The sequence below is a fragment of the Lissotriton helveticus genome, chromosome 6 (assembly GCF_964261635.1).
Source record: "Lissotriton helveticus chromosome 6, aLisHel1.1, whole genome shotgun sequence".
NCBI lineage: Eukaryota > Metazoa > Chordata > Amphibia > Caudata > Salamandridae > Lissotriton > Lissotriton helveticus.
The window spans coordinates 234,561,432-234,587,422 of NC_136067.1; the positions used below are offsets into that span (position 1 = coordinate 234,561,432).

The window sequence follows — 25,991 nt, forward strand, 5'->3', positions numbered from 1 at the left end:
CCTATACGGTGCTATTACACTCTGTCATCAGGTTGCTCGTTTTCTTTTAGTTACATTGATTTGGACTTACCAGTTTCTTAGATGCTGCTATTCCACTTTCATCCTAGCTCTCCACACAGTACTTATTATGCTGAGCCAGTTTTCCTCTTTTAACTGACTTTTGGAGTTTTATGGATGTTATGCATAATGTTTTATCTATATTGTAAACGTTTTTATTAATAATACAATAAATATTACTTGACTAGTGGAGTTGCAGCTTGTTCACCTTTATAAGGAGAACATCAACACACATAATGGTTAACTTCTGTTCCAGGGAGTTCTATGGCAATGCATCTTTTTGAGACCAAAACAACATTTTTGGTTTTAGCCAATGTTTATGTTTAGATTGAGGTCCAGCGGCTTCCTGGACAATAATTTTATGCAAAAACCATGACAAAAACATAAAGCACCAAAAGGCTGGAAGCCAAAGGCAGATCTATTTGCTTTGCCAATGCTTGTTCAAGGATGCTGCTATGTGTTAAATGGCAGCAGAATTAGAACCTCTCCTCTGCCCGGAAGTGATTAGACAGACACACATGGAATGTTCACCAATTATCATGGCTGATGACAGTGAACAGGGGTTCTGCTCGTGGCAATTAAATATTTATTAAAGAATGTACTCACCCGTGCCTTCGTCCTTCCCTCCTACTTGTTTCTCTGAGGCTTAATCCTACCTTTGGGATTAGGAGCAAAGATGATATCTTTGCTTTTCTCAGGAAACCAACACCCGCAATACCTTGTAACATCTGAGCCTGAAGCTGCAGGAACTCATTGCTTTTAAGCTGCATGACCTCAGGTCTGTCTCAGCATATGCAACCTTAAGTACAATAACAGGCGGTCAGGTACTGAAGAGGTAGGAAGATTGGTACACAGGAAGGCTGTCTACAAAGACACATGTTATGCTATGTACAAACCATGGAATTTCTCAGAATCCCAAGTGAAAATAATACCTGGATGTGAAAGTAGGATGTAGAACTTTAAAACGAACATGCCTTTACAGTGACTACCACTCAACAGCTAATTTCAATGTAAGATGCTCTAGTTGGCCCATTGAGAAACATTGAGAAGTATTATTAAATATTTATTCTGCTATCTCTGGTCAGGGAACAGCACAATTATTTAAAATATTTGTTAATTGTCTACCTTAATGATAAGGTCGGATTTTTAATAAGTATTAAGAAAAAGCAATAGGTCTGAGTGACCATAGAGGAGGGGGACTGCTGATTACCCTGGTCACGCCTCTTGGTGGGCACACAGGCATACAGAGAGGTTTGAAAGCTGCTGTGTCTGCCAATTCCAAGGAAAGACATTTTCAAGTCTAGATGGTGGTAGCTTACTTGCATCATGGTGACATCAACACTTGTGGTAACTTCTGAAACAGTTTTCAAAACACCAACTAATGCATTCATGGTTTCAAATGTAGTTATGCTTTCTTCAGCTGCAGTCACATTAGAAACAAGATTCTCAAGATAATTTGGTATTTCTGATGGTGGCAGGAAGCGCAATTCCTGAAAAAGAACAGAAAGTTGTTATAATTGACACTGCCCACAGCAAATTAAAGGATAGAAAAAGATAGCTAACATTACCTAAAATGGTGACATAAAAGTACTATTGGTGATGCTGCCTATGCAATTATTCACAGTAAACAATGTTATTAAAACATATAAATACGTTCACAAGTCAAATGGGAGAAATGCATTTTCATCAGACATCATTTTACAGATTTTGGGCTAGATGTAGGTAGTCAAATACCAGTCGGTAACGGCCGAAACTCGGTAATTTCGGCAGTTACCGACCGGTATTTGGAAAATGAGATGTAGGTGGGAATTTTACTGATTTGGTAATTTATCGAATCGGTATTTTAAGGAATCGGTAAATTACCGATCCCTTAAAATACCGAATCTGTAAATTACCGATTTTGCTCTGTATGGAGCACTCAAATGAGTGCTTTTCCCCTTTTAGGATTCGTTATTTACCACCAACTACAAGTTGGTGGTAAATAATGAAAACCTTGGGAAAAGCATTTTTTTTGCTTTTCCAACAGTGCTATGTTACAGACATACATGCCCTTGTGCACCCATACACAATTGAGGGGTGCAACAGGGTGTCAAAGTGAAACCCTGCCACCCTTCAATGTTTCCCCCTTTTACCGAATTGGTAAATACCGATTCGGTAATTGGCATTCATTCCCATAGGAATGAATGGCAATTACCAAATTGGTATTTACCGATTCGGTAATTACCGAAACTTACCGATTCGGTAATTTTTTCGGTAAAATTACCTACATCCCATTTGCCTGTTCTTAAATAATGAATTGGTATGATTCGGTATTTAAGAATCGGTAATCTGGGATTACATACATCGGGCCCCTAGTGTGCTGTTAGATAAACATTTGTGTTGATCTACAAATAGATGTCAACGCACAACATTTTTTCACAGCCACCATAGGAATTATCCAATTATGTACTAAAGCTCTTATAATAATGTCAGTCTGTTAAAATAATTACATTTTTGAATTTACCTTGTTACCACAATGATTACCTTCACAAAGTTCTATAAGTAAAATGAGTGTACTATTTTCTAAGCTAAAGGAACTCATTTTAAGAACTGTGCTAAAATAAAAAGCTGAGTCACTCAACGAGGTTCCCTATTATGATAGGCCCTCTGCCTCAGAATAGACCCAAGCGCATGTTTTTATGCACATGCAGTAGGTAAAGTGAATTCACTTTAATGCAATATTTCTTCGAGTTTATGTCAGACAGCACAGCTCAGAAAGAGGCAAACATGTCTCACTGTTTCAGAGCTGTACTGCCTGAAAACGATGCTATGGGCCTGATTACAAGCGTGCCAGTTAATTCTGACCCATGTTTACACGCAGTATTTGGACCATGTGTATAACTCTGTTTTCACGCGGGTCTTAGTTATGAGTTTGGCTATATTTAACACATCCAATAACTATCGGATGTCTTAAATACCTCAACTGTCCTTAAATGTTGGTAAGTCAATCTGCTGCAGCTGAAATGTAAAAGGGGCAAATCAAACGGTATGTACGGAACTATATGGATTTTGGTGCGTTAAACTCCAAAATGTGCATGTTATTCCCCTATAACTCATAATAAGTGTTATTTATCGCACCTGATAAATAACGTACACTGTGGTATTGTTGTTTACCAGGTCTGATAAATCTCACCTAAACTCGTAATCAGGTCCTAAGTTGGAGAAACATCGAGGTAAATGAATTCACTTTACACACCGCAGGTGTATAAAAAGGAGCGGGCAGCTCTGCACTGAGCCAGTTAAGCAGGCATGACCCGTATAAAGCGTTACACCGGGCGGTGATGTCAGGCAGGGGAGAGGCAGGGTGGGGGGGTTGTAAAATGCGGGATATGGAGGATTTCATGTAAGTACCGGAAAAAAAAAATAACGAATTTTGCTGCGCGCGTGGCATCTCTTTTGGCGATGCAGCACACGGAACGAAATTTGTTTTATTTATTTTATCCAGTACTTACCTGAAATCGTCCATATCCCGCATTTTACAACCCCCCACCGTGCCCCTCCCCCGTCTGACATCACCGCCAGGTGTAACGCCCTACACGGGCCGTGCCTGCAGGTATGCCCAATGTGATACGGATCCAGGTATGAATTCTGCGGACGCCTTCATGCCCACCACCCTCTTCTGTGACAGCATTGACTCACTGAAACATCTAAGCAGTTACTCAAAATAGCCATTGAGAGTCAATCATTTCTGCACCTATGAAACATATGATAACACTGCATCATGAAAATATCAAATTCTAAGGTTTACAGGCAACCATCATTAGTGTACTTAATTTCCCTGTATAAGTAGAAATGTCTGGAGTATATTTTTCACAAATCTTATTTTAAACAGTACAAACACATTTTGAATACAATACAAAAATAATGGGTAAAAGTGCTGATGTGCAGCAGCTAACTTCAATATTTTAGCATAACATTGGAACTTCAACATAATTTGCTTCCCACGTTCTTTGGTTTTATTGAGCCATAAATGTAGGTTCTAAACACCTTATCAAAGCATTTAGTATTTACAATCAGAATACATTTGATAACTAAAGCAATTAATTATTTAATTAATCAACATCAGATCTGGGTCTTTTTTACCATTACTAAGGAGCTGACATCAACAAAATTATTACTTGACTGGTTGATTAATTGATTAGGAGCTTTATAAAGTGAAGGGCATATTTATGAGATTGTTACCGCAGCAAGTCACCTTACTGCGCTGCGTCACAGGGAAAGGGCAGGAATTCAACGTATTTAAAAGAATATGACACAATCCTGTCCTTGTCCCTGCAAGGGTGCTGATTTGGCTGCCTAACTCCAAGACAGGCATCCCTGTACCATGGAGAAAGTGTGCCTGTGTTCCATGCAGAATTGCTTTTGTACAGGACATGGCACCTTCACGAGTGAAACGGAGAGGAAAAGCAGAGCGAGAGAAAGGAGGCAGATGTCCACTGGACCACCAGGAATGAGGGGCAGGTATAACCTGTGGCTGGAGGAGGGCCTTGAACACCAACACTCGAGAGTGCAGGAGCTCAGGGGAGGCCTTACTTAATGGAGGAGCTGCGAGGGTGGGAGAGCAATTTTACTGACAATGAGTCAGTGGTCTTGCTCCAGCTATGACAGCTTGGGTGGTCACCCTCGAGAGCAAAAGGGCCATAACTGGCATTTTATCCAGATATGGCCACAATATCAGCGATGGTCTCTAGCAATGCCGGTTTGGAGGAGAAGAGATCTGAGAGCATGAGCAAAATGTCATCAACATAGAGGTAGAGTGTTAAAGGGCCTCCCGGAGTGGGAAAATCACTATCCATTCTGAATGGCGTAGCACCACGCCCAGGAGTTCCATGGTGAGATGTAAGTTCAGAGGAGATAGCGAGCACCCTTGCTGCATCCCCCTGCATAAAGGAAAGAGATCCAAAACAAAACCATCACAAGTGACCTACACCGAGAGGGAGCCATAGAGCCAGTGGACCCTGGAGATAAATTCAATGCCAAGACCAAATTTGTGGAGTGTGGCAAACAGGTAGCTCCACTCTATCCAGTCGAAGGCCTTCTCTGTGTCCAATGACAGTGTTAGAGCCTCCCCTGGCAGGTCCTTCGCCAGCCACATGGCATAAGCCAGCGGGGACCTATGGTTCCGGGACGACTGATCCGGGACAAACCCCACTTGTGAAGGGATAACCCATTTGAAGCAGGCTGCCAGAATGCCACTGTGGAGGAAGGATATGGGTTGTTAGCTGTCACAGAGGAGGGGTTCCTTCCCGGGCTTGGGAAGGAATTTAAGCAGGGCCCTGTTTGGGAAAAGGCCAGGGGAACCCGTCTGGTCAGCACCACCTCAGTGTTCGTCCACTTTAAAAGTCAGCCAAGAAGTTGTCCTTCGCCAGGGCCTTACGATAGGGGAGATTAGAGATAACCAGCACTATCTTCTACTTTGTGATTTCACCCTGAAACAGCTCTCTACTCTTGTTGGTGAGGGTGGGAAGACAGACAGACCAGAAGAAGGGATCAACCTGACCCATCATTGCCATAGCATCGGGGTCATAAAAGACCCATTAAAATTATGTGAATGCATCCACTATTTCTTGTGCGCAGCTAACAATAGCCCCAGATTCAGTCTTAATGACAAGGATGGCCATCCCTGTGCCCCTCTGCCGCAGTAGTGCCACCAGAAGCCTGCCCACCTTCTCCCTATGTTCATAATGTTGGCACTTCTGTTTTTGAAGCGTGCTTTCAGCCTTGGATGTAAAGCGTATATTGAGCTCCAGGCATGCTCTCTCAAGGCTGCGTCTAGTGGCAGCTAAGGGGCGGGCCATGCAAAGGCACATGAGGTCTACTTTGTCCCCTTCTAGCACTTGCTGTCATGTCACCCAATGTTTTTCGAGCAAACTTATACTCATCAACTGGGCACTGATAATGAACCTTTTGAGTGCATTCGACCTAGTGGACAGGGGCACGCTATGGATTATGATGGGATATGCTGGGATTAACCCTGCCCTGGTTTACCCATTAAAACGCTTGCACTAAGGCACTACAGTGCGGGTGCTTTATAGTGTAACTGGTGATTGCACCAGTGCATTTAACTCCAACCTGGGTGTTAGGCAGGGCTGCATACTGGCCCCCTTTTTATTCCTTTTTATATTAACTCCCTTGAGAAGAAGTTAGCGTCAAGCAGAAAAAACCTTCCCAGATTTGGATCCTGTGCTGTCCGGGTTCTATTAAATGAGGATGACACAGTTTTAATTGCTACTACAGCCAACGGCCTCCAGCTTTTCTTGAATATTTCTAATGATTTTAAAGGGGGACCTTACCAGAAAATCCATCATAAGAAGTCCCAAGAATGCTAACTTCCACTCCTACCACATAGCAGGGATTCCCATAGCTAAAGAAACCAATTTCCATTATCTTCAGATTTTAATTTTGGAAAACTTTTGTCCCAGGCAGTAGGTAACCTCGAGAGGGCAACTGACTCAATTTTTTAGGCTTTCAAAAAGACTTGGAAATAAACCCACCAGAGAACTTATTTTTCTTTATTAGAACAGAACAAGTGCATTTCCCAGAGGACTTGTGGGTCTGGCGTTTGCGGCTACTACCTGGCTGGCAACCTTCAAACAATAGAAAATCAAGCCCTCTGCAGGTTACTTGCCATGCCAAGGAGCACATCCACTTCTATTACTCATTTGGAAGCCGGATTGGCCTTTTGGAGGATCTAGTTCAGGTTGTCTCGTTCCTGTTATGGCTAAAGATTTGGCGCTCGCCCCACACAGAGTTTAATAAAATGATACTTGCAGACTCTACAAACTTAGATCATGTGGCAGGAATCACCTGACTTGCTTATGTTCAAATGACTTTTATAACTATGGGACTGTCAACGTTGTTTCACAATGCACAAGAAATCAACAAAAGCTAGAACAAAATTGGTAAAATCCTTTTTCTCTTCCTTCAGATTGCACTCCAGGCTTGTAAAACATCAGTCTAGGACCTCAGTTGTCCGCTATCTAGATCTAAAGCAAACTGAGAGTGGGGAATGTTACTTTATCTGGGTTACAAATTTGGAAAGCAGATTTTATTTTACTCATTTCAGATTGGATACTTTGCATTTCCTTGTAGCCCACCCTAAGCAGGGTTTGTCGTTTTTTGTTTTTACCTCCCTGTCCTTGTGATTGATGGCTTTTCTAAGTAAACCCTTGCCCTTTTTTGGGGTTTTATAGTTTTTACTCCAGACCAAGGACGTTTTTTTATGTTCATTATTGGGCTTTTGTTCTAGCCTCCTTTTCTGTCTGTTTGCTTCGCTGCAACTGCTAGAGTCAGAATTTTGCTGTGCCTTAGTATTAGACTATGTTCATCAAGCACTCAAAATTAGGGAGACGGCGACCTCTATTAATGATTAATGCTGTGTTATCTTATTTCTTTTTAATACATTTATTAATTCTGATGGGATATATATATATTGTTTTTTCCTTTTTTTTAAAGAGTTTTATATAGCGCAAACTAGACCAGAGACTGAAGAAATCTGAACTCCTTCTCAGGGGTCTCACTGATACTTAGTCCATTCAAACCAATAATAAAGAATTTGAGCATGAAGCTGAAATACAAAAGAACATTTTTATTAACCTTAAATGAGGTGAGACTACGTCACACAGAAGCCTTAGCAACTGAATGAGGCAGTCTGCTAGAATGGTCTTACTTCACGTCTTATATACTCTTTATCCTGCCCCAGGCATTTAAGGGAGTTGTACCAATTACATTCCTAAACAAATGGAAAATCTGGAGAGTCAGCAGGTGAGTAGCCTTTGGGATTTTAGCAGGATATGGGCAAAACATTATAATTACATAGTTCACAAAGGTTAATCTGATTTAGATGGCACTGCAGGGCATGGCATGATTACATGTACAATATCCCAACCCAAAAGTTAATCATTAGGAATGTCCCAAATTCAATCTCCAAAAGCCGGACAAACCTATAATTGAAAGCATAACCCATGTAATAAAGAAACATAAAAAGGAAACAGTAACAGATGATGAACAAGATAAGGCATATGCAAGGAAACTAAAAGTTAACGATGTCCTGAACATTGATTGGCAATCTCAGACAAAGATCGATCAGGGAAATTGGCTTTGCGAGGTCAGTTTCAAGTGAAGCGGTCAGTTTCTTACAGTTCATTACAGAGTCAGAAAGAACCCTAGTTAATGTATACATGGACTAAGAAGGCCAGGCCACTTTGTTCGCCAGGCTACCTTCACAGGCCTACGTGAGGGCAACACAAAATGGTGGCACAATATAAAATGGAGTCAGTCTCGAGAATTACAGAACCTCAGACTCTCCTTTTGCCATTACATAGGCAATAACCTAAGACTCATGTTAATCTGAATCTAGGTCTATATCGATATTTATCAGGTCGTCAAGGTGTTGCTGTAACATCATCTTATTTTTCTCTACTTCTCTCGGGACAGGTTTCCGAACACACATAGTAGCACAAAGACTCACTTCTCGTGGACCATTTTTGGATGCTAGAGGCGGAGCCACTTCCTCTTCCATGGCAATTCAGTCAAATGAGAACTTAATTAACATTTACTTTATATGATTGCACTGGAACCGCTTGTGCAACTGTGCCCAAGTCCGTTCAAAGCCTCTCTGGCAGGCTTCTATCGTCCACCAAATCTGCTTCCATTGTCTTCTTCCGCATTGGGCCTCTCGATTCAGACCTCTTCATGAAAATAGTACTGCTTAGTTGGCGTGCCCTCCTGGCAAACACCCACAGCTCACTCAAAAGTCTCACTGTCTCAAGGCAGTGCACCAATATCTTTCCTCTGCGGCAGGCACTACAGATACCATGCTCTTCGGTGGTCATGGGTGCAGATCACATCGTGCAGACCCAAGTACCATTAATCGAGAAAGAGCAACAGACTTTCACGCTCAGCAACACTTTCAGGCTCCAACACTCACTATTCAGTGTCAGAGGATGCTCGGGCCGCTGTTTCATGGGTACCACAAATGTAGTGCCTTTTGCCAACCATAGATCCTCCGGTGCACTGCCATTCCGTTGGAGAAGAGGAAAAGGGGGGTGGCCAAAACTCAGGCCAAGGGGCTCAAGGGACTGCATACTGTCAGAGGTTACCAGTACATCACAGGTAGAAAACTGAAGACTCAAAACAACAGGGATCTTTCTCTTTCGCTATTTTGCACTGAAACTCATGTTCTGCGTTGAACAGGCCTCCTTCTTCTCTGGAGTCCACCGCCGTCTAATGAAGCAAGTACGATGCTCTGGAGATGCAGTTGATGAAGCATCGGCAATCGCTGTCCAGCTTTGTTACTTTCTGGGTGTTGAGACTGTAGGGCCAAGACGTCCCTCTCCCATCTGTAGCTATCATTGATGGGAGTTAGGATTCGTCTTGATCACCGTTCTGCAGGGTATCATTCTTCCTTTGATTCTGGAAGATCCCGCAGAACCTAGTGATGTAGGAAATGTGACAGAGTTGTTAGTTTTCTTCCAAGTAAAGAAAAACAATTCCTAGTATTTAACAAGGTGACTGTAAGCATGTGGCCTGCAATCTTTGAGGGAGTGGCCATACGCCATGGGATTACTCTAGAATGCACTGTTACTCTCATAGGATACAAAGGCCAAGACAGTGCTTCTGGCTTTTTCAATTGGGTACTTTCTATTATCTTCTGTCATCTAAGGGTAGATAGCTACAGTGGAATTCTATCTGCATGTATGTCTTCACACACAATAGCATTGTATAATGGGGTAAACATTTCTTGAAATACTACATCTATGTGCTCCTACATTTCTTATCTAGAGCATATCAAAAAGGGAAACGTATGAAACAACTTATCAGAGGCATACAGATACCTCCCTTTAACAATGGTGTATTAGGTGCATGATGCAATATAGGCTAATGATCAAAATGTGGGAACAAAAGACAAGAACTAGAGATTTCTAGTATTTCCATGATTAGAACACATCTGATCCCACCAAAAATTAAAGCAGCAGGAACAAAAGGGAACTGAAAACCAAATTAAAATAGGCATTGAATTTATCATGTTCAAAAAATAAACGTAAGGTATCTCCTATTGAGGTGGAAAACTTGTCTTACTATAGTATCAAGTCAGTTAACCAGCCCATCACTACCCTGACAGTCAGACTGGAAAACATCAAAGTAGGCCTGAAGAAAATTCTTGAAAAAAAGGGAATTATACATAATATGTGGGTCCCTGGTACATTACTGCAGTCTGGAAGTGTGAACCTGAACAATATACCAACAATAATAAATGGGCTGACTGGTGAAAGGAATATGGAAAAGGGAAATGGGACTAGGACACAGCTAAAATCCCCAATAACTAGGCATAATGCGACATCGATCAAGGGGAGAAGCGGCAAAAGAAAAATCTATAGGAAGAACAAGAAATTACTCAGGTGATAGTCAAGTTTGTGACACCGCACCAAGAGTATGGGTGATACATAAAAGTCAAAATAGTACACAAATGTTAACTCTACCACTGGCTGCTACACCATATACGGTAATCTCAGCTAATGTTCCAGTTCCTTCTTCAGGGAAAAATTAAACCTGGTTTTCTTTGAGGAACAAAGCCATACACTACTTAGGACGCAGACTAATGCAATATAGAAATTAGGTCACCTTGTACAAGAGTCACAGGTCTATAATTTCATCCTTAGGTCCAATCAAGGAAACATAAATCTAGGGCTGCCTGTTCCTTGAGGGAAGGGGCAGTAACGTGACTAACTGCAGGTGACACACTTTGATCCTGTATATCTCTTTTATTTTTCTTCAATACTATTATAGCCAAATTGACATACACTGGTGAAGTGTTCTCTGTCTTATCACAGCATGAAAATATCACATCTGTGAAATTTAGTATCAGAGCAAAACCACCCAACTGTTGTGCAGCGATACACATCGTCATGCAAATCCCTTCACAACACAGGGGAACTTGTAATAGTATAAAAAGCAGCAACATAAAACAAAAACATACATAAAATAAAAAACACACATGTCAAGCCATCAGATATACGTGCTGTATACCAAGCACAAAAAGCATAGACAAATTTCAATAGCACATGTAAATGAGCGGTGACGCACGCACTTCATGCAGCCCAAAACCCAATATTCGGGCCTGCTTAATTTGTCAGGCTTAAAATTAAAATTACACTTTGTTTTACTTTACACACCCTCCTTTTGACAGCAGATCACCAGTTAGTGGAGATCAGATGTCAAATACGACTTACTGTGTCGCTTCTGACACACAGGACCAACAGGAACAATTCATAGAAGGACAAAATGCAAAAACATGAAAAACACATGAACATTTCTTTTCAAAGGAGTCATACAAAAACCACATCTTGCTTCAACATACTGCTGACACTTCACATAACACACAAAATATCAACTGTAACCAACCATCTTCTAAAACTAATGCAACATTTCTTGTTCTCTTAAATGAAAGCAACTTACATGGACATCATTTTTCAAAAACAGAAATACAAATGTATCACCCCCTTTTAGGCCCTGCTTTGAGCGAGGCCACTCAGGAATGCACTTCTCGGAGACAAGGCCCTGATTTAATAGGCTGCAGATTTCGACATACATGAAAGCCTAGCACAGTCCTCCAAGAGCTAAGAATAACACCTCAGCAGAACATCTGTTTTCACTTACTCCTAAACTCCCACTGTACAGACCTTAAGGTTAAAATCTGCCTTGCGCACTCCGCGGCTCCTCACTCTGAAGCTGTCAAAGAAAGAAGAAAAAAACCTTCCCAACTCTTTCTAACCTGCAATAACCAACCCTAGCCAAAACCACATACCATATATATTACTCCCTTTAGGTGCCACAATCCACTCCTATTCCCAGACTCAAAAACATCTACTATGAATATTTCGCAGAACACAACAACACAACAGACCAGCATTAGAACAAATGCTTGTTACCACCCTATGCAATGGTACTCATTTCATCAACCTTAAATGGATGAACGTCTCAGTAGGTCCAGCTAGAGTTAAAACATTCAACCCTGATATTAAACTCAAACCTCTGCACCGGGCACATTGGCTCACTGAGCCATTAAGAGCAACCCCAAATGAGAACAACCTGCACATTTGTATTATACCTAAATGTATGCATTTACTGAAGCCTAAGGCACTTTAAAAGCTACTCTAAATGAAAACAAATGCTGCCTAAATAGTGCCCTCACCCAATTTCGACTTTTATATTTGGGGCACTTAAAAATAAATATCCTATAATTGTACTACATATTAATCATCCTCAGAATGTTATTTACAGATTGCAGAGATTGGACATTAGACATATCTCGTGTAAATCATTAGAAAAATTAGTTTTTTACGCCTGCGCCAAGTGACATTCCATATGCAAATGTTCTCATTTTTGCGGTTCAACACAACTTAAATTACATTTTAATGCTAGGAGGTCATAGTATGAGTATTAAGCTTTATAAATATTAAAAACCGATTTAAAAGCACTTATTTAAAAAAAAAAATTCCATAATTTGTAATTTTTCTTTTAATAAATTTTTTTTATAATTCCACATATAATAGCAAGCTGCATCCCTGGCCATCATATTTAGACACATTCATTCACAAGCCTAAGCACATAAGCCTGACTTGAAACATGCCACATTTTTGCACCACTTTTATTTAAAAGGACAGTTATTTTAATATTAGAACCAAAAATGTGCTTACAAAAAAAAGCTTAAAGAAAGGAAACCCTTAATTGAAATGTTTTCCTGTAATACAAAATAATGAACCTTATTTTTGTAACCTTTTTTAAACACTATTCTGAAATGCAAAGGTTCACCTGTGTTTAACTGGGAAAGTCCTGACTGAGTAAACATTCCTGTCTATTCGTGATTGCTTCGTGTTGCTTGCTTAGCGGAAGCAACAGCTGTTTCTTAGTGTTGAAAACGTGGGCACAGTGGCTGTCTGTTTAAAACTAAAACTAAGACATTTCAAGTTTCAAAATGCGTGTGCAATACTGCAAAATCCAATGTATTCAGATGATGTGTTTGCCTGTTAATATCTAATACAATATATCTAAGGAAAATGCTGTAAGTTTATTTTTTGCAAAACACACAATTTCGTTTTTGAGGGCTTTTTTATTCCTAGTGAATGTGAATTTTAATTTTATCTTTAAAGCATTGTACATGTGCATAATTGCTTACTCTATAAATTAAATAGCAACATACCGCTATATTAGCATATCACATGGTTCATTTCTGTATTTTTATATTATTTCTGAGAAGGGGAGAAGCGGCAAAAGAAAAATCTATAGGAAGAACAAGAAATTACTCAGGTGATAGTCAAGTTTGTGACACCGCACCAAGAGTATGGGTGATACATAAAAGTCAAAATAGTACACAAATGTTAACTCTACCACTGGCTGCTACACCATATACGGTAATCTCAGCTAATGTTCCAGTTCCTTCTTCAGGGAAAAATTAAACCTGGTTTTCTTTGAGGAACAAAGCCATACACTACTTAGGACGCAGACTAATGCAATATAGAAATTAGGTCACCTTGTACAAGAGTCACAGGTCTATAATTTCATCCTTAGGTCCAATCAAGGAAACATAAATCTAGGGCTGCCTGTTCCTTGAGGGAAGGGGCAGTAACGTGACTAACTGCAGGTGACACACTTTGATCCTGTATATCTCTTTTATTTTTCTTCAATACTATTATAGCCAAATTGACATACACTGGTGAAGTGTTCTCTGTCTTATCACAGCATGAAAATATCACATCTGTGAAATTTAGTATCAGAGCAAAACCACCCAACTGTTGTGCAGCGATACACATCGTCATGCAAATCCCTTCACAACACAGGGGAACTTGTAATAGTATAAAAAGCAGCAACATAAAACAAAAACATACATAAAATAAAAAACACACATGTCAAGCCATCAGATATACGTGCTGTATACCAAGCACAAAAAGCATAGACAAATTTCAATAGCACATGTAAATGAGCGGTGACGCACGCACTTCATGCAGCCCAAAACCCAATATTCGGGCCTGCTTAATTTGTCAGGCTTAAAATTAAAATTACACTTTGTTTTACTTTACACACCCTCCTTTTGACAGCAGATCACCAGTTAGTGGAGATCAGATGTCAAATACGACTTACTGTGTCGCTTCTGACACACAGGACCAACAGGAACAATTCATAGAAGGACAAAATGCAAAAACATGAAAAACACATGAACATTTCTTTTCAAAGGAGTCATACAAAAACCACATCTTGCTTCAACATACTGCTGACACTTCACATAACACACAAAATATCAACTGTAACCAACCATCTTCTAAAACTAATGCAACATTTCTTGTTCTCTTAAATGAAAGCAACTTACATGGACATCATTTTTCAAAAACAGAAATACAAATGTATCACCCCCTTTTAGGCCCTGCTTTGAGCGAGGCCACTCAGGAATGCACTTCTCGGAGACAAGGCCCTGATTTAATAGGCTGCAGATTTCGACATACATGAAAGCCTAGCACAGTCCTCCAAGAGCTAAGAATAACACCTCAGCAGAACATCTGTTTTCACTTACTCCTAAACTCCCACTGTACAGACCTTAAGGTTAAAATCTGCCTTGCGCACTCCGCGGCTCCTCACTCTGAAGCTGTCAAAGAAAGAAGAAAAAAACCTTCCCAACTCTTTCTAACCTGCAATAACCAACCCTAGCCAAAACCACATACCATATATATTACTCCCTTTAGGTGCCACAATCCACTCCTATTCCCAGACTCAAAAACATCTACTATGAATATTTCGCAGAACACAACAACACAACAGACCAGCATTAGAACAAATGCTTGTTACCACCCTATGCAATGGTACTCATTTCATCAACCTTAAATGGATGAACGTCTCAGTAGGTCCAGCTAGAGTTAAAACATTCAACCCTGATATTAAACTCAAACCTCTGCACCGGGCACATTGGCTCACTGAGCCATTAAGAGCAACCCCAAATGAGAACAACCTGCACATTTGTATTATACCTAAATGTATGCATTTACTGAAGCCTAAGGCACTTTAAAAGCTACTCTAAATGAAAACAAATGCTGCCTAAATAGTGCCCTCACCCAATTTCGACTTTTATATTTGGGGCACTTAAAAATAAATATCCTATAATTGTACTACATATTAATCATCCTCAGAATGTTATTTACAGATTGCAGAGATTGGACATTAGACATATCTCGTGTAAATCATTAGAAAAATTAGTTTTTTACGCCTGCGCCAAGTGACATTCCATATGCAAATGTTCTCATTTTTGCAGTTCAACACAACTTAAATTACATTTTAATGCTAGGAGGTCATAGTATGAGTATTAAGCTTTATAAATATTAAAAACCGATTTTAAAAGCACTTATTTAAAAAAAAAAAATCCATAATTTGTAATTTTTCTTTTAATAAAATTTTTTTTATAATTCCACATATAATAGCAAGCTGCATCCCTGGCCATCATATTTAGACACATTCATTCACAAGCCTAAGCACATAAGCCTGACTTGAAACATGCCACATTTTTGCACCACTTTTATTTAAAAGGACAGTTATTTTAATATTAGAACCAAAAATGTGCTTACAAAAAAAGCTTAAAGAAAGGAAACCCTTAATTGAAATGTTTTCCTGTAATACAAAATAATGAACCTTATTTTTGTAACCTTTTTTAAACACTATTCTGAAATGCAAAGGTTCACCTGTGTTTAACTGGGAAAGTCCTGACTGAGTAAACATTCCTGTCTATTCGTGATTGCTTCGTGTTGCTTGCTTAGCGGAAGCAACAGCTGTTTCTTAGTGTTGAAAACGTGGGCACAGTGGCTGTCTGTTTAAAACTAAAACTAAGACATTTCAAGTTTCAAAATGCGTGTGCAATACTGCAAAATCCAATGTATTCAGATGATGTGTTTGCCTGTTAATATCTAATACAATATATCTAAGGAAAATGCTGTAAGTTTATTTTTTGCAAAACACACAATTTCGTTTTTGAGGGCTTTTTTATTCCTAGTGAATGTGAATTTTAATTTTATCTTTAAAGCATTGTACATGTGCATAATTGCTTACTCTATAAATTAAATAGCAACATACCGCTATATTAGCATATCACATGGTTCATTTCTGTATTTTTATATTATTTCTGATTAATATTAATTAACTAACATTTTGCATAACAGACTGAAAACATCAAGAACAAACCACAAGCACAAATTGAGCTCATTTCAGACATAAACAGAAATGGGTAAAACACTCAGGACAAACAATACAGCGCGCTTTTAGTCATTTATTTCATAAATAGTGCCATCGCTATTTACTTACAGAAGTTGCACTAATGGAAAAACCACATAGACATTTAAACACACATTTAACCCACAATTCAATACTCAAGACAGAAACAAAGGACAGCCCACAGACTGTACTTAAACCAAACCATTTGTAAATACTAGTTGTAAGTCATATTTACAAGAAGCGCTTCTCAATAGCGTTTCAAAAAACTGCAAAATCAGCCCCACAGACCTTTATTTCCAAGAAGCCAAGATACACTCAATTCACTAGCTTTGGCTGGCAGAACACCAAAAATCGATCTGCATATCTCCATTCATAAAATTGCACAAAACAGAGGATCCTTGTATGTCTTATGTCCATATTTTAATTCCCTGGGGATACAGAATCACCAAGGAAGAAATATGTGTTTATACCTAAACCTATTTAGGTTTTCCCTCTAGAGGAGCCGTCTAATTTACTTCACATCACACTATGGTACCTTCCAAAAAGCAACACATTCTCTGATGTGAGCTTGAAAACAGGTATGCCAAAAATACTGCAGAATATGCAAATATTATAATCAAAATAGTGCTTAATGTACTCACCGTACGTTGCATATTTCAAATCTTATACAAAGTAGAGAAAAGTCTCCTCATTACCTGCCTACACAATTGCAATTCACATATACAAACCTATACAAATCCAAAGTTGGCCAACACAAACTCCAAAATTCCAAAGCTATACCAAACAAATAGTTGTCCAAATTCTAACTGCCAAGTTCTAAATGACCTAACGGTCCTTTTTGTAAAAAAATACTCACGCCAAATAGGTTCTCAGTCAGGAGTGACATCATGTGGAGGATCAAAATCAGGAAGATCGGAAATATACTGGGCTGCAGAGACAAAGAATCCCCAGAACCTCTGTGCACAGAGTACCTCCTTAGTAGAGTCCTGTCTTGTCCTCCTCAGTAGATTTCTGTCTTCTGACAAGATCACTCCCTCAGATAGCCACTTCTCTGATGAGGCCCGCGTTGGCCGCGCCATTTGAAGAAATCTGAACTCCTTCTCAGGGGTCTCACTGATACTTAGTCCATTCAAACCAATAATAAAGAATTTGAGCATGAAGCTGAAATATAAAAGAACATTTTTATTAACCTTAAATGAGGTGAGACTACGTCACACAGAAGCCTTAGCAACTGAATGAGGCAGTCTGCTAGAATGGTCTTACTTCACGTCTTATATAGTCTTTATCCTGCCCCAGGCATGTAAGGGAGTTGTACCAATTACATTCCTAAACAAATGGAAAATCTGGAGAGTCAGCAGGTGAGTAGCCTTTGGGATTTTAGCAGGATATGGGCAAAACATTATAATTACAAAGTTCACAAGGGTTAATCTGATTTAAATGGCACTGCAGGGCATGGCATGATTACATGTACAGTATCCCAACCCAAAAGTTAATCATTAGGAATGTCCCAAATTCAATCTCCAAAAGCCAGACAAACCAATAATTGAAAGCATAACCCATGTAATGAAGAAACATAAAAAAGAAACAGTAACAGACGATGAACAAGATAAGGCATATGCAAGGAAACTAAAAGTTAACGATGTCCTGAACATTGGTTGACAATCTCAGACAAAAATCGATCAGGGAAATTGGCTTTGCGAGGTCAGTTTCAGGTGATGAGGTCAGTTTCTTACAGTTCATTCCAGAGTCAGAAAGAACCCTAGTTAATGTATACATGGACCAAGAAGGCCAGGCCACTTTGTTCGCCAGGCTACCTTCACAGGCCTACGTGAGGGCAACACAAAATGGTGGCACAATATAAAATGGAGTCAGTCTCGAGAATTACAGAACCTCAAAACATCGGGTATCAGAGCGCATTACATGAGCACCAGTTTCGTTGCAGAAGGACACATTAATTTTTTGTTAGGCTCAGCAAATTTAAGTGATTTGCCCAGAATCACAGGATGTAGCACGTCGTTGCTGAGACTCAAACCCAGTTTCCCGGCTTCGAGGTCGACCGCTCTAGCCATAAGACTGCATCCTCTCCCATAATGGTACTGTCAATGGTATGATATTCTACTGTAATGCATTTTCTCATTTATTTTAACAACTTGTATGTATGATATTTATTCTTTCATGGCCTTATGCTGAATAAAGTTTTTTTAAATTGACTTGATTGCAATTGACTCCACCCACAGGGTTTGGGCCGAGGCCACCAACCCTTCGTTACGCTCAAGATAGGTGCGTACATGGAGTCTGGGCCTTTCCCTGCCCGTGGGCTGATTAAAACAAGAGATGTTGAGGCACCAAGCTTGCATATTGGCTTTGCAATGCCCAGATCCACCAACAGTTGGACAGGGAAATGGCCTGAGAGTGCACCTCCCAGATGGCCACCTCATGCACAATGGGTAGGACGGGCTAAGGAACCAGGAAGAAATCCAGCCTTGATCGGGCCCCATGCACAGGGAAAAGAAAGGTGTACATCTTGTCCATAGGATGAAAGTGGCGCCATATGTACAGTAGTGAAGGTCGCCCAGAAGGGCTCGGTCTGCATTATTACACGCAATGACCAGGCCAGTGCGGTCCAAGATGGCGTCCCATGCTAGATTCCAGTCGCCCCCTAGGAGAAGTTGGGCGGTATCAAGCTCAGTCAGCGGGAGCAAAAACATGACGCCCATACAGAGCACCCTGTCACAGACATGCAGCTTGAAAAACGCATTAAAACCTTCTGGGTCTATGCAGGACTTGAGCACAAAATGAGCAGGGTCTTGTAGAGCAGGATCGCCGGGCCACACTTCAGAGGCACCCCTTGCCCGGCAGCCAGCAGCTACTATGGACAATGTTACCCACTGAATAGCAGTGGGTAACAATCGAAAGGAGCGTCTCCTGGAGCAAGTCTACATTGACATGTTCAGAATTAAGGTAGGCAAGTACCTTTTTGCATTTAATATTGTGTAAGGCCACTCAAATTCCAAGAGATAAAATCAAAGGGGCCGGCTTGGGCATCCTACATTACTATGGCAAAGGGGTGGCAAATTTCATTTTTAGTTTGAAATCTTTCTTTATTGAGTTATCAACAAACAAGATGTACTGATACATGGGGCCTAAGTCATAGGCCGGTAGCTGTTGCAGAGCATCAGCAAAACATAAAATAAGAACTCCCCACCCTCCCGTCCTATCCCCCCATCCCTCCCTCTCCCATCTCCTCCCCATTCTAGATGCCTGAGTAGCAAGGTGAAAAGCACGCCTAGCACTCCAAAGTACATGGAGGTAATGTTCAGCTTGTGCTTTGACCCAATTCGGTAAGTATCTAGGGCAGGACAGCTTGCGGAATTCGGGGGTGTGGCTACGGAAACAATACCGGTCTGATACCATCCTCTTAGCCCCTATCTGCGGCTTGGAATTGCACCTCGGGAGCCGGGGAGAGATCTGGCACCAGTTGTGGAGCAGTGGGGAGCTCGGGCGCCGCGCTCTCAACCCGAAATCCTGGTGAGCGCTCGCCGGCCGCGGCGGGACAAGATGGCAGCTTCGCGCCTAGGACAGTGAATGGTACCGGAGGCTGCTGTGACCTTGCCTTGGTTGAAGTAGACATCGGATTGCGGGGGCGGTGAGTCGGGTCAGCCCTACGTTGATTGCGGGCCCGCCGGTGCGGAGGAGACGACCTCCGACGGACTGGCCCGGCTGCGAGGACCACTCCGGCGATTTCTGCCTTCGAGAGCCTGCGAGTGCTGTGGTGGTCTGCTGACGAGGTGGATGGTCGGGAACCTCCAGGTGGGCAGGTGCAGATGTGGAGCGGTTCCGTGAGGTGCTTGCCGGTAAGTGGGGGTGCTGCACGGGCCGGGCTCGCTGGGGCTGGCTAGGCTGGCCTAGCGGGGCGCACGGGGCAACAACTGCGCTCAGTGGGGCCTGTGTGGCGTGTCCTGGGGGGCTGAGCAGGAGCAGTGCCAGGCGCAGTGTCTCACCGGTCTCTGCGCTTTCTGGGGTCACTGGGGAGTGCTGCTGATTGGCTGCCACGCGGTGCCCCCCGTGGCTGCGATTTCCCAGGAGCGAGCAGGTAGCTGAGGTGATTGCTCCGTAGGGCCTAGGGCGGTGGGGGTGCTGGGGGAGGCACAGCGTATGCCACAGGTTGGAGAGCGCTGAGGGAGCTGCACGATACCCTGCGGTCTGCAGATTCAGGAACTGAGGACGAGCTGAGGGGTTGAGCGGAGCAGTGCCAGCTTGGGTAGCCCCGCGGACACGACGCAGGAAACGGCAGGGCCCCGGATCACTTGGCTGCTGTAGAAGGCCCACTGCCCGATCACTTGGGGCGCTGTGTTGCTTCTAGGCCAGGCGGCAGTGACTCAGGGGGTGCCTCCTCTGTACCGGAGGGCTCTGAGGACGACACCCGCACGATCCTTCTGAAATTGCGGGCAGGGATGAAGACCATCGATGGCAATATAGATGACCTTGCGACCGGGTTGGATGTCGGTAAAGGGAAGGCGGAAAAGCATGAGAAGCGGATCGACGTCTTGGAAAACAGAGTGTCAGACGAACATGACTCACAGGCTGAGGCACGCACACAACTTTTACAAATGGAAAAGGTCCGAGAAGTGATCAGTGCAAAGAATGAAAATTTAGAAGCGCGCTCTAGGCGCAATAATGTGCGAATTCTTGGCCTTTCGGAGACCACACCGATATCTAAGATGGAGACCTTCATTGACGGCAAGCTACGTCAGCTGTTTGGGCCGGCCCTGTCCAGTGTGATGATAGTTGAGAGGGCTCACAGGTCGTTGGGACCCAGGCCGAAACCTGGCGCACCACCGCGACCGATCATTGCCAGGATCCTAAGCTACGCAGACCGCGACTCGATCCTGCGGGAGGCCAGGGCGAAGGCGCCAGTGCAGTATAAAGGTGACACGTTGTCCTTCTTTCCTGATTATACCCCAGCAGTCCAGTCTGCGCGGCGTGAATTTGTCCCTGTGAAAAAACTGCTCCGAGAGGCGGTGGTGCCTTACGCCATGCTGTATCCCGCGAAATTGAAGGTGACTCATGAGGAGCAGGCTAATTTCTTCACGGATGCCAAATCGGCACTGAAGTTCACGAAACATATATGTACGGGCAGACCACATGGGCAACAGACAGCGCCAGAGAGACAGTAGTCGGGTCTGGAGGACGCTGATTGAATGATACTGGACCTTTATCTCCCATTAGTGAATTGGATGTCTTCTTAGTCGCTGCTCATTATGGAAGCTGTTGTACTAGTCAGTGCTGGGTGGGAGGCGTGGCGCTGATCTACACTTGTTCTCTCCCTGGGTTCTGAGTGGGGGCTGCATGGCCTTTTTTTTCCCCTATGTGACTGATTGCTGTAGCCTAAGGGGCGCTGACAATGGACCTCTTCCGGCAACCGCACTTCGGTGCGAGTAAGCGCAGCTGTGCTTCTTCCCTCAATGAGTATTACCCACAAAGTTGTTGCTCAGGGGGGGTGGGGGGGATGGTCTCGACCTATTTGGGAGGTTGCTGTGGGTGGAGGGTGGTGGCGGGGTGGGCTGCTGAAGTTCTTGTTTATTTTTTGTTGTTTTTCTTGTATAATGATCAATCCACGGTGCTTGAGATGTTTTCTGTGGCAAGTGTTGCTTATTTTGCTCCAACTACGATTGAGTGTGCTTATATGGGCCTACTATAACTATCTGATACTACTGTTACTTCCCACTAATGATGTCTGCTGACTGTGCCCTGTTGACCTGGAACGTACGTGGGCTTAACTCCCCTAAAAAGGGTCGTCAGGTGGCGGCTTATTTGAATAAACATGACATACGAGTGGCTTTTTTGCAGGAGACGCATCTGGCCTCACGTACAATCTGTGGGGCACTCGGCCGATGGGCGGGATTTCAGTTCGCTGCCCCTTATTCTTCCTATGTACGGGGAGTGCTAATTCTGTTCAAGACGGGAACCGATTTCCAAATGTTACACACGTACGCTGATAGTGAGGGGCGTTGCGTGATGGTGTATGGAAAGCTCTGTGGCACGCTTCTGGTGTTTGTAAACATGTACGGACCGATAGTGGATGATCCGACATGTGTGACCCGTATGTGTGATCAGCTGCGAAAGTGGCCTGAAGCGCCCATAGTCTGGGGCGGAGACTTAAATACTTATCTGAACATGCAGTTAGACAAGACTAATCCAGATACGCATCGCACTCCCAAGGTAGCAGCAAGTGTATTACGGTTTATGGAAGAGTACGGATTGCACGATGTGTGGAGGATGCGGAACCCAGACAGACAGGAGGGCACGCATGCAACGCCTGTGCATGGTAGCTGGTCTCGATTGGACTATTGGTTGGTGGGAGAGGAGCTGCTTGAGTGGGTGAGGGATGTGGTGCCACTGGCCCGCACGTTGTCAGACCATAATCCGGTGCGGCTGATCTTAAGAAATCCGGCTGGAGTGCGTCGCCCTTTCACTTGGCGGCTGCGGGCCGAAGCGCTTCTAGATCCCATTTATGATAAAACCGTGCATGATGCCATAGAACAGTACTTTACGCTAAATAAGGGATCAGTGGACCATGCGGCCACGCTGTGGGAGGCCTTCAAGGTCACTATCAGGGGGACCTGTATCGGAAGGATGGCAGGTATCCTCCGCGACATAAGATCTCGGTTGCAGTCCTTGGAGTCTGAGATACGTGCCTTGGAGCGCGAACATGCTCATCGGCCAGACCTGGCCATTTTGGCCAAGATTACGAGACTAATTGCGGAGTATAATGAGCAGGCAGAAGCGGAGATTAAGTATGTCTCTCGGAGACAGGTGGCTCATTGCTATATCGAGGCAGGCAGGCCGGGTAGGACGCTGGCGTTCAAGATCAAGGCAAGATCGGAGCAGCATTGGATCGATAGGATAGTGGACGAGGGGGGCAGAGTGCATCATACCCCAGAGGCTAAAGCTGACCAATTCCGTGGCTATTATACGGATCTCTATGACACGCGTGGTGAGCCATCTACTGAGGACTAAGATGAGTATCTCGATGGCATTGCATGTGCTTGGCTGTCTGATGCGCAACGTAAGTATTTGTGCCTTCCTGTTGATGAGCAGGATGTTAAACAGGCGATAGCAGCGCTTGCTAATGGAAAGGCGCCGGGCCCCGATGGGCTCCCGGTCGAGTTTTATTAGAAGTACGCAGATCTGATTGCGCCACACCTCCTGGAGGTCTATGCAGAGGCACATGAGGTCGGGATGCTCCCTCCGTCCCTTCGGGAAGCACTCATCATCACGTTGCTCAATCTTATCGCCCGCTGTCACTAATCAATATTGATGCAAAGATCCTGGCGAAATTTATCGCTACTAAACTGCAACCCCTGATGTTATGTTATGTTATTCGAGATTTGTAGAGCGCACGGGCACCCGGAGGTTTCATGGCGCTAGAGAAGCAGAAGATGGTAAGCAGTGATTTAATCGAGCGCTTGCTTGAACAACCAGGTTTTCAGTGCACCCCTGAATTCCATTAGATCGGTGCAACTCCGGAGAGACAAGGGGAACAAGTTCCAGATCTTTCCAAATAAGCAAATTGGCAGCCGCCAATGCGTTTCTTTTTGAAAATGGGCAAGGTGAGGAAGGACAGGTGGGCAGAGCGGAGATTACGAGTCGGTTCATGTTTGTTTATGAGATGGTTAATAAACTTAGGGCTTTTACCGTGAAGAGCCTTGAAGGACACGCAACCTACTTTGAAGGTTACCCGTTGGGCTATAGGCAGCCAGTGAAGAGTGGCTAACAATGGTTTCGCCGAACTCCTGCCGTTACATTTGAATATAAGTCTGGCATGGCCTGGTCTTGCCGGACCAATCGTGTTTTGTTCCCGAGCGATCCACTTCGCACAATTTGCGCACGCTCTTTTCCATGTTTCATGTGCTAGAACCTTCATTGGAAGCAGCGGCAGTGTTGCTCGACGCTGCCAAGGCATTCGACTCTGTGGAGTGGCGCTATATGCACTATGTTCTTGGCCGGTTGGGATTCCCCCCTCTATTCCTGCAGTGGATCAGTGTGCTATACACGGTGCCCTCGGCAAGAGTGAGGGTCTGTGGCTTGACGTCTGAACCATTATGTATAATCGGGGCACTCAGCAGGGTTGCCTGCTCTCGCTTATGCTTTTCGCGACAGTTCTGGAACCGCTAGCATGTGTGATTCGACAGCGTCATAGAGAGACGGCACTAAATTTCAATCATCGCCCGGTTTCAATCTCCCTCTATGCAGACGATATGCTGCTGTTGGTGCGTGACCCGTCTCGCTATTTGATGCAGTTACTGCGCGAACTGGTGCGATTTGGACGTCTGTCGGGGCTCCAGATCAATTGGGATAAGTCGCTCATGATTCCGCTCACAGCGGGGACCAGATGTCCTGAGCTGGAGTACCCACTGGTGTGGTCGGAGGAACCTGTCAAATATCTCGGGGTGTGGGTGCATCGTGATCCAGTGATTGTTGTCCGGGAGAACTACGGCAGGGCCTGCGCAAACCTAGAGCAAACGATTGAGCGTTGGCTGTCGTTGCCGCTGCCGCTGGCGGATCGTATAGCCCTCATAAAAATGGTGGTACTGCCCCTGTTTTTGTATTTATTTGTAAATGTGCCTATAGTGCTAAATCTGTCCTTCTTCCAGACTCTCAGGGGACACCTGCTCCGACTGGTGTGGGGAGGTAAGAGTGCGAGGGTTCAGTGGTCCATACTCACCCGGTGGTACGAAGACGGGGGTTTCGCGGCCCCAGATTTTTATGCATGTGGCTCACTGGTTAGAGGAGGCAGACCTGGAAGCAGAGGTCAGCCCGAGACCAGGGTTCAATTCCCGGCTCGGCGGGGTCTTGAGTCCTAAAATGTCCATGGACTCTACAATTCTCGCTCCGGTGCCTACTCAATTCACGGGTTCACACTCTGCGACTCTGGCCAATAGCTTGCTTAATCTCCACAATGGCCCCTCGCGGCGGGATGCCTGGCTTTCACCTTGCGGATACCCTGCCGGGGTTATCTCACAGGGGAATACCAGGACGGGTTCCCTAAGCAAGCGCTTAGAAACCGCTCGGTGATGTGCGCTATATAAATTCCTGTACATTTACATTTACATTTATGCATATTACTTGAGCGCACAGGCCCAGTATCTGTACTACTGGTATAGACCACATGCTTTTACGCCCCATGTCGCGGTGGAGGAGGGGGATGCAGCTCCAGTCCCACTGCACAGCATTGTTACGCATACCTCGCGGGGTACTCCTAAATCGGAGATTAATTCAATCGATACCACGATAACGCATGGCAGCGCATAGGGCGGCTGGCGCGGAAGTTACCATTGTATGCGCCGGATCTGCGCTTGGAATGGCATGGGCGGCTGTCTGTCACTGGCGAGGGCCCGTCCATGAGGGTGCTCAAAGAGGCGGGAATCACTCACCTTAGAGACGTCTACCCTGGTGGCGTCTTCTTGGACCAAGGGGACCTCGGTCATGTGTCGAATCAGTCACTCTTGTTTCGCGATCCATCGACTACGAGGCGCGGCTCAGGAGCATTATGTCACCTTCCCAGAGGAGCCCCCGGTTCTGAAGTCACTGCAGGCTGTTCTTACAGTGCCTAATAATAAACGATTATAATCAAAATTGTATAG

At 43.6% G+C, this 25,991-nt stretch overlaps 1 protein-coding gene across 1 annotated transcript in view; it reads right to left on the minus strand.

The window, feature by feature from the left end:
• Nucleotides 1-25,991, minus strand: part of LOC144762241 (uncharacterized) — an 875,873-nt gene that overhangs the window by 8,737 nt on the left and 841,145 nt on the right. Inside the window, exon 18 of the mRNA XM_078647384.1 lies at nucleotides 1,377-1,547. Coding sequence (XP_078503510.1) covers nucleotides 1,377-1,547 — 171 coding nt within the window. The remainder of the gene's footprint in view (nucleotides 1-1,376; nucleotides 1,548-25,991) is intronic.